Raw genomic sequence first — 9,486 nt, forward strand, 5'->3', positions numbered from 1 at the left:
ATTGGCCCATTATTATAATAATTTAATTATGATTTTATGAGGTTTTAATAATTTGGCTGTTAGATTTTATATGCTCATGTGGTTTATTCATAATCGAATTAATATTATGAATTTTAATTAGGCAACGTAATATTTTATAATGGTCAAAATTTTTTAAACTGTTTAAAGGGTTACTATCCTTTTCGTTTGGTAAATTGAATTAAAGTTTTCGTATAAGTTCCAGAAATACTTTTATCTCCCACAAGTGTTTTAGTATTTTGCAATACGACAAAGGATTTGGTTCTTAATCTCCTCATGATGGTGCAAATGGAATGAGACATTATTGAGAGGTAACGAAGTTTTATTCTGTAGTCATAGTCGGCCGTTAATATCTATAAAAGGACAATTATGATTTTAGGACAACAATGTCGTGACTCTCTATCAATGCAACTTTATAACTTCTCAATCTTTATTTAATTTATTTAATCCCTTCATATATTCTACTAATATTTTATATATTCTAATATATATGTTTGAAATAATATAAATACAAATCATATAATATTCACAATATTAAATATCCGTAGAAAACTAATAAAGGATTCTTGAAAACTAGAGAGTTTGAATGTGTACAAAATTTACAACATGAGGAACTATATGTGTAACTTGTGGAACATGACGGACCAAATTTATTTTACTCGTAGATTTTAGGGACATAAAAATACATTTTTCTCTCTTATAAGCTCTATTTTTTTTTTTTTGACTTTGCCGCTTAATTATTTTTGACGTAATATTTACCCCTTAAACTAATAAATGTAACATTTACCCTCTAAAATTAAATTTATGCATAATATTGCCCTTATATTATATATGTATATTTAGTTCAAGAATTTCTTTTTTCTTTTTAAATAATTTCACATTTTAAGTTTAATTAATTTTTTTAATTAAAAAATATCTTTTAATTATAATAAAGTAAAATATAATCAATGAATTAAATAGTCGAATTTGATTATATTGAATTATGGCCCATGACCCATAGTAGGCCATTAACCATTAGTCCCTTCTCTCATTCTCACGCGGATGGCTCAAGCCCCTCTTGTCCTCGGCCCACTTTGGCTAGCTCAGTCCACTCTTGTTGGCTCATTGTCTTGACCTGCTTTGACCCGGTTGAAAATATACTTAATCCCTAAAACCCCAAACATACTCTTATTTCCGCCTCTTCATGTTTCTTCAACCTTATTTCAATCTAGTTTTCTCTCCTTTTTCATTATGTCTCTGATTTCTTTGGCCTTGGAAACTATCTTTCGCCACCTCTCTTTCATTCTCTTCAATGCTGAACCACTATATTCTTGTGTGGTTTTTGGTTATTGTATAAATGAACAACTACCATTTCTTCCTTTCTCCTTCTGTTCTAATTAAAAGTTTTGTGTGAACCTTAAGTTTGTGATGAAACCTTTGTGGTTTTATAAAAAGGATCTGTGTGGCCAGTTTTTCAATGGGGTTTTGAGCAACTTTGAGTTTAACTGCAGGTTTTAGTGACCGTGGGCTGTCCTTTAATGGATCTGGCTCACCGAGCCTTATTTATTCTTTTTTACTTTTTATTTTACACTGATATTATTAGATATGTAATCTATTCTTTATATTGTTATAAATCTGTTTCTAATATTGGTCTATAATTATTTAAAGGTTTGAACAACCTATCATTGTTCTGTAATAGTTGAGTTAGGGTTTCTGCTGAAGGGTTTGTACCCAGCAGAATATATTTTACAGGTTCAAAATTATGTGATGAATGAGTACAATAACTACACAAAAACAAATTTATAAAAAGTTTTTATTAATTTGGTTATAAAAATAAGTTATTAACTATTTTTTCTTTTAGATAAAAATAAGTAATTACACATCTATTATATTTTCTTTAAGAAATATGATATATATATATTTTCTAAATATATTAAACTTTTGATTAAGCATATATATTTTTTTAATTTCTTTTAAATAGCATATATGAGTTGTTGGTTATATTATATTTGTTGTGTATCTATTATGTATATTAATTTATACTCTATTTTTAATTTAAATTCTTTATTTACTAAAAAAATTAATTAGAAAATAATTTTATAATAATTTAATGTGCACTAAAATATATTAAAAGTAATATAATTGCCAAGGTCCGAGGGGCATTTTGTCCAACTAAATAGGTAAGTATTACATTTGTTAATTCAAGGAACAAACGTTACATTAAGAATCATTTAGGGTGCAAAGTGTATTTTACCCCCTTTTTTTTAATTAGATATATGAACATATAAAATGTTTAAATAAATTCGACCAGACACCTTCTTAATATAATTTATCTTGATTTATATATATATACATATTTTTTATCATTCAAAGAGAAACTCTTTGATTTGGACATTTTCTTGATTAATATTATAAGGTAATAATTGATTGAGAAATAGCCATTAATAAATGACAATGTGTTTAATAATAATATTAAAAAAAAATCTAATTGTCTTGACATACAAATATCTACAATTGATGCCTAAATAGTCTACTTTTTCTTCTACACCACACATCTTTTGCCTAGTGACAAAAACTAATAAAAAAGGGTCTTTGAGAAATATCTATTAAATATATTTATTTGCTCTCAAATTTAATAAACTTAATTTTATTCTTGAAACATTTGAGAAAAAAGGGTTTACTTTTCTAAAATTGAATATTTTCTTAAAATTACAATCTAAATTCAAATTATAATGTGAAAACATTCCCTAAAATGAAAAGTATAAAGGGATAATTATATTTTCTCCCCTTGATCTACAGTATATTTACAGAAATCACCCATATTTTTTAAAAAATTATACATATTTTCATTAGAAAATAGACATCATTTACAAAAATCACCCATATTTTTCAAAAATTTACACATACACCCTCTTAAAACGTTAAAATCATTACACAAACTACTTCTGTTTTTTAGCTGCCACCGGTGATTTTTATAAGGGTGTTAATATAATTATACCAAATATAAATATACAAAAGATTTATGTTTTTTTTTTCAAAATTTTGTACACGTGGCATAAAAATAGAGGGTAAATCATTATTGCTCACAATTTTGTGGAATGGTGTATGCACCACAAGACACTCTATCTAGATTTCAGTTCATCTCCTCCACATAATTTTGCAAAAGATGGTTTCTTGATGATCTCTTTTTTTATTAACAAAAATTAAAATAGTGCCCTTCTATTTATTTTAGTCTAAATATGATCAATTTTTTTTTTCCTCTAATAAAACAACAATTAAAAATATAAGTAATTGTGACTCAAAAAATTTAAGCAAAAATAATTATTCAACTGTAATTAAAATATTATTTCTTATTGTTACTTTCATACGAGTGATCGTTCATCCGTAATAATAAAAATATTTGGATAAAAGATAATTAAATTAATTATTAAATTCTCTATGAAGTTCTATTTAATTTTATTGCAAACTTATCATTATAATTTTAAATTTTTGAAAATATTTTATTTTTTGATAGCTATTAATTATGCTTTTGTCACACCAAACTCATTATTTGATAATCTTTTTCACATATAGATAAATCAATTTAATTTTCTAGTATTAATTATGAAAGGACAAATATACCCCTGAGGGGAGTCTCTGCTTCACTCCCCTTCATCTTTCTTGCATCTCTATTGCTAAGAGAGACGGAGAGCAGAGACTTTGCCGGTGCAGAGTTTCTCTTCCACACTCTGTTATTTTCCCTGACAGAGACTTTGAAACTCTCATCTCTCATCTCTCTCTCTCTCTCTCTCTCTCCCACAAACACACACATACGCACGGAAAAGACAATATCAGGCGTAAATTTCATACAGTCCACACTTTCCGACATATACATAAAAGAATCAAACTGTAAGAAGAATAGGAAAAATGGAGTTAGCCTTGAAAGCACAATTCATGGAGCTAAGGTCAAGCTTCCTCGCTGGCGCGACCCCAGTTTGCCACTCCTTCGCTGCCGGCCGCCGCCCCCTCTACCGTTCCTTAACATCCATTGCCACCACCATCGCTACATCCTCATCGCTCAAGACCCCAGTGGTGCATCCTACTTTCTTGAAACATCCAGCTCGAATTTGGTCGAAATTGCACGCCGTTGCTACCGAAACATCCACCACGACCCTTGAGGAAGAGGATGAAGATATAGAATCCCTTTTCTCTGATAATGGTTCTGGCCAATCAGATATTAACTATAGGCGGGGAAATAACAAGAATTCGACCGGTGCATCTAGCATTTCTTCGGGTGTGAGGTTAGAAAATGTGAGCAAAAGTTATAAAGGGGCTACTATCTTGAAGAACATAAATTGGGAAGTGAAAAAAGGCGAAAAGGTTGGGTTAGTGGGTGTTAATGGTGCAGGGAAAACAACCCAGTTGAGAATCATATCGGGTTTAGAAGAACCCGATTCAGGGAATGTAATTAAGGCGAAGAATGACATGAAGATTGCGTTCTTGAGCCAAGAGTTCGAGGTTGTGTCGACAAGGACTGTGAAAGAAGAGTTCTTGAGTGCGTTTAAGGAGGAAATGGAGGTTGCAGCGAGGCTGGAGAAGGTGCAGAAAGCGATAGAGAAATCGGTGGATGATTTGGAGCTGATGGGGAGGTTGTTGGATGAATTTGATTTGCTGCAGAGGAGGGCACAAGCTGTTGATTTGGATGAGGTGGATGTTAAGATCAGTAAGTTGATGCCTGAGCTCGGATTCGCACCTGAGGACGGGGACAGGCTTGTCGCATCATTTAGTGGAGGGTGGCAGATGAGGATGTCGCTTGGAAAGATTCTGCTGCAGGTATAAGTGAATTGTTGATATGATTGTTTGAGTTGTGTATTTGTATGTCTTTAGACTTTGAGTGTTTGATGGTTCAATGATAGCAAAAATATGATTGCAGTTATGTATGAATTTGATTGAGTGCAGCAGCTGCTTTTTCCTTTTATAGTATGATGATAATGCTAGTGATTGAGTGAAAACTAGATTTGATACATGCTAATAAATTTGTTGCTCAATGGAAACTATTGATATAAGAAAAATATTTGTTTATGGCCGCGTCTTGATGTTTGTGGGGAGATTTTAAACTGCATATGTAGGTACTAGAGGAATTTTTACTGGATGAGGATTATTTGGCATGGTTTAATGGATGATGTTGGCTGACCACCTGTGAGATACTTTGCAGGATCCTGATTTGCTGCTTTTAGATGAACCCACAAATCACCTTGATCTCGATACGATTGAGTGGCTCGAGGGTTATCTGAATAAGCAAGATGTACCGATGGTCATCATATCACATGACAGGGCTTTCCTCGATCAATTGTGTACAAAAATTGTAGAAACTGATATGGGTGTTTCTAGGACATATGAAGGAAACTACTCTGAATATGTTATTGCAAAGGCGGCATGGATTGAAGCTCAACTTGCTGCATGGGAGAAACAACAGAAGGAGATTGAACAGACAAGAGATCTTATAAGCAGGTTAAGTGCTGGTGCAAATGCTGGTCGTGCTTCTACCGCTGAAAAGGTCTATATTGATACGTTGATCTGTTATTTCATCATCATAGTGAAGGTTTAAGAAGAGTACTATCTTGAAATATGAAATGGAATTTCCCCTTTCTATTTTCAACAGTGTTTTGGTTCTCTCAACTAGTATATCCTCTCTTTTTGATACATAGTTTTCTTTCTGAAATTAAAAGAAAAAAACAATTTCATCTGTAGTTTTCTTTCTGAAATTAAAACAAAAAAAGAATTTCATCTGCAGGCATACTTGATCAATGTCCTTGTGAGGCCTTGATCCTTAAAATAATATGAAGTAATTCTGCTCGTAAACAATTTTAGCTTTGACCCTTTTTTCCCTGCCTTATTTTCTTTCTCTCTTTTTCACTGTTTTTTTGCTGTTTCTGGAAGCAAAAATGGGTTTATCGGGGGTACCCAACTACATATTTGGAACTTAATGTCTATATCATGAGCCACTGTGCTACATGCTGCTCCAGGGGAGCACTTATTTTATTCCCATTCTGGTGTTAATATACTATTAGAACTTTGTATTTTCATGTATTTATGTATCCAGTTTTTCATAATCCTTTTAGAACTCTTGTGGCAACAGAAGCTGGAGAAACTCCAGGATGAGGAGCAAGTTGAGAAACCCTTCATCCGGAAGCAAATGAAGATCAGGTTCCCGGAGCGTGGAAGAAGCGGCCGATCAGTTGTGACAGTAAAAGGTCTGGAGTTTGGTTATGAGGATGAGGTAATCAAAGTATTCCGTGCATAATGAAAGTTGAAACATCATTCTTTTGTTCATTAATGCCTTGTTTTACGAAATCCTGTAAGAAATTAATATAACAGTGTGGTGATTGGCTTGGCTGCTGCTTTTTCTGGTATTGTCCAAAATGCAAACATCTATTTCTGCATAGAGTGAATGAATGCATTTGACGAGACGGTTTTGCTCAAACAACGAAAAATTGCGTCCCAAGCAGGAGGACTAAACTGATGCATATTTGCTTCGCTGGCATGCTTCAGCTTCATGGATATGGACCACGTGTTATACTCAAAATAAAAAGATCTGCTACTAATAATAACACAGATAGTAACTTTTTGTATTTACTTTTGCAAGTTATCCAATTTTTATGCAGCTACATGGCAGAATGTAATAAATCAATGGTATGAAAAAGGAATTGGAAAGCCGATGTGCATTAGAAATGGACTTCTTTTTTCGTGTTGTTTTTTCTTGAGTTCCTGAGAAGGGCTCGGGTTTGCCAGTGTTTTTCTTTCTGGTGCTATCTTATCAGTTAATTTAGTAGTGATCAAATATTGATATAACTCTGCTTGTCTGATGCTTTGGGAAGCATCATCAGGCTGCCTAAAGGAAGTGAATTTCGAGTTCCATTTATCTGGCTAGCACCTGCTTTTTGCACCATTTTATGAATATTTATTGCGGCCAGGTTCTGTTTAAGAATGCGGATTTGACGATTGAAAGGGGAGAGAAAATTGCCATTCTTGGTCCAAATGGGTGTGGAAAAAGTACATTGCTTAAACTGATTATGGGAATGGAGACGCCAGATGGAGGAGAAGTTCTGCTTGGGGATCACAATGTATTGCCAAACTATTTTGAGCAGAATCAGGTTCGCTATCGCTTCGCCTGCCTGGCTATATGCAAATTTGGTTTTAATGTTGGCTTGAAAGTGCATTATGCATGATTTTTTCACTTTTCTTTAGTTTCATTGGAAATTTTCTGTTTGTTTCAACAGGCTGAGGCTCTTGATTTGGATAAGACCGTTCTGGAAACTGTTGCTGAAGTTGCAGAGGACTGGAGACTCGATGACATAAAGGGTTTACTAGGCCGTTGTAACTTCAAGGCTGACGTGCTCGACCGGAAGGTTTCATTTCTAAGTGGTGGTGAGAAGGTAATGCTGGTGCATCTTCACGCTTATTTCACACTTTAAGCCTAATCTGAAGCTGTTTCCACTTAGTTTCAAGAATTTATTTTCCTCCATGATAGATCTACAGTACCATTTTTTCCTGATGCAGGCTCGGCTTGCATTTTGCAAGTTCATGGTCAAACCGTCGACTCTACTTGTTCTGGACGAGCCGACCAATCATTTGGACATACCCACAAAAGAGATGCTGGAGGTTCCGTTTTGATCCATTTTTTCCCTGCTTCTAAAGCTTGTTTACATGTAGTAATTTTGCAACCCAATACATCTTCAAATTCTGTCTATTAGGAGGCGATAAATGAGTACCAAGGCACTGTTATCACCGTCTCACACGACAGATACTTCATAAAGCAGATTGTCAACCGAGTCTTGGAAGTAAAAGACGGGATTCTACAGGACTACGCTGGAGATTACAATGTAAGTCCTAATTCGGGTCTTTTGTTTATATTTATCAGAGAGAAACAAACCATCATAATTTCTCCCTCATGGAAACCCTGATTTTAAATCTATTGTAATTCTGATTGTGATAATCTGTCACGGATCACAGTATTATCTAGAGAAGAATCTTGAGGCGAGAGAAAGGGAGCTGGAAAGGGAAGCGGAGCTCGACGAAAAGTCTCCTAAAGCAAAAGCTAAATCCAAGATGTCCAAGGTAAACGAGTCTTGACTTACCTGGCTTAGAAGAAACTTTGTCGGAGCTCATTTGAAATATCTTATAGTTTCATACATCTTATGACATATTTTGGACTTTAACATTTCCATGCGTAATTGTTTTGATAAAATAAAATCCGAAGCTTATACGATGGAAATAACGATATTTTTGTTACTAAAAACAATTTTAGAATTGAAGGGTTCGTTGAGAGTTTAGCAATAAGTTAGTAACCCTCTACTCTTTCTAGAAGAGCGAATTAGCTTCTGACATCTTATTTTTTGACCATATAAACTTCGTTGCCAAAAAAGCCTCCAAGCACTATGCAAGTCTTTCGAGCTATTTGAATTTTTTGAAAAGCTTATAAGCTCCTCCAAACATTCTATTACCGCCGTTTATTTCTCTGCAACTGTTCTGACAAGAACGTTCGTCGTTTCTTTTGACAAGGCGGAGAGGGAAGCTAGGAAGAAACAGAAGATGCAGGCATTTCAAGCGGCTAAACAGAAATCAAAAGGGTTGAAGAACGCTAAAAGATGGAAGTAAAATACCATCCTCACAAGTTCTTGAATGGTTTATGCTCACTTTGTTTACATGTGTATATATATTATACAATGCATAGAGTAGGTTTCTTGGTTAGAAATGATCAGAATGATACATCAGCTGGATATAAACTCTTGAGGTTGATGACATTGGATACAAAGGGTTTTAGCAATGTTATCATTGATATTGCTGCAAACATGAATTGTTTTCCGTAGAAAATAGCAATATTATATTTTTAGTCCTATAAGATTGGGAGTTTAACACTTTTAATACCATATTTAACGAGATTTTTTAAAATGGTTTCAAAATTAAAAAAATTCGATATATATAGTCATCTGGTTTACGGAATTTTCAACAAAATTGAGAAAACTTGACATATTTAGTATTTCACTCTATGGAATATATGGGGCTAAATGTGTCAATTTTATTATTATTATTATTATTTTTTATTTTGAGATTATTTTGAAACGATATCCTGACATCCGTATATCCAATAAGTCTAAAACTTTACCAAGTGTATTTTATTGTAAGTTTGATCATATCTAACAGTCTGATCTGAATTTTGATGGTCCGGTTAATCCATATTATTCAACAATGTAAGATGATAGTTACATCAATGTAATACTAACATTTATAAATATATAAATTTACTGTAGATTGTGAACATATATTAATCTCAATTATAAAATATTTTTATGTATTTTAATTGCATTATTTCAGATAATTGATACTTTTCTATATTTTGGTATATTTATAATATAGTAACATTATACAATCTATTTTATTACTTATAAATTTATGTAAAAATTTGGTGGTTCTCATAATTTAATATAATAATAATAATAAAGAAAACTA

The 9,486-nt window shown here is 32.9% G+C and overlaps 1 protein-coding gene across 1 annotated transcript; it reads left to right on the forward strand.

The window, feature by feature from the left end:
• Nucleotides 1–3,656: 3,656 nt before the first annotated feature.
• LOC105178321 (ABC transporter F family member 5) lies at nt 3,657–8,827 on the forward strand. The gene is made up of 9 exons (XM_011101786.3): nt 3,657–4,809; nt 5,192–5,533; nt 6,116–6,256; nt 6,951–7,130; nt 7,257–7,412; nt 7,537–7,638; nt 7,731–7,859; nt 7,990–8,094; nt 8,539–8,827. The coding sequence occupies exons 1-9, from the start codon at nt 3,904–3,906 to the stop codon at nt 8,632–8,634; spliced, it is 2,157 nt and encodes a 718-aa protein (XP_011100088.1). The 5' UTR covers nt 3,657–3,903; the 3' UTR covers nt 8,635–8,827.
• The last annotated feature ends 659 nt before the right edge of the window (nt 8,828–9,486 follow it).

Source organism: Sesamum indicum, linkage group LG9, assembly GCF_026168435.1.
Source record: "Sesamum indicum cultivar Baizhima isolate 11 linkage group LG9, ASM2616843v1, whole genome shotgun sequence".
Classification (NCBI taxonomy): Eukaryota; Viridiplantae; Streptophyta; class Magnoliopsida; order Lamiales; family Pedaliaceae; genus Sesamum; species Sesamum indicum.

Coding starts and splice junctions, on each gene's coding strand:
- LOC105178321 (XM_011101786.3), top strand. CDS start 3,904: ATGGAGTTAGCCTTGAAAGCACAATTCATGGAGCTAAGGTCAAGCTTC. Junction 4,810..5,191: donor TTGGAAAGATTCTGCTGCAG/GTATAAGTGAAT, acceptor GATACTTTGCAG/GATCCTGATTTGCTGCTTTT. Junction 8,095..8,538: donor CTAAATCCAAGATGTCCAAG/GTAAACGAGTCT, acceptor TCTTTTGACAAG/GCGGAGAGGGAAGCTAGGAA.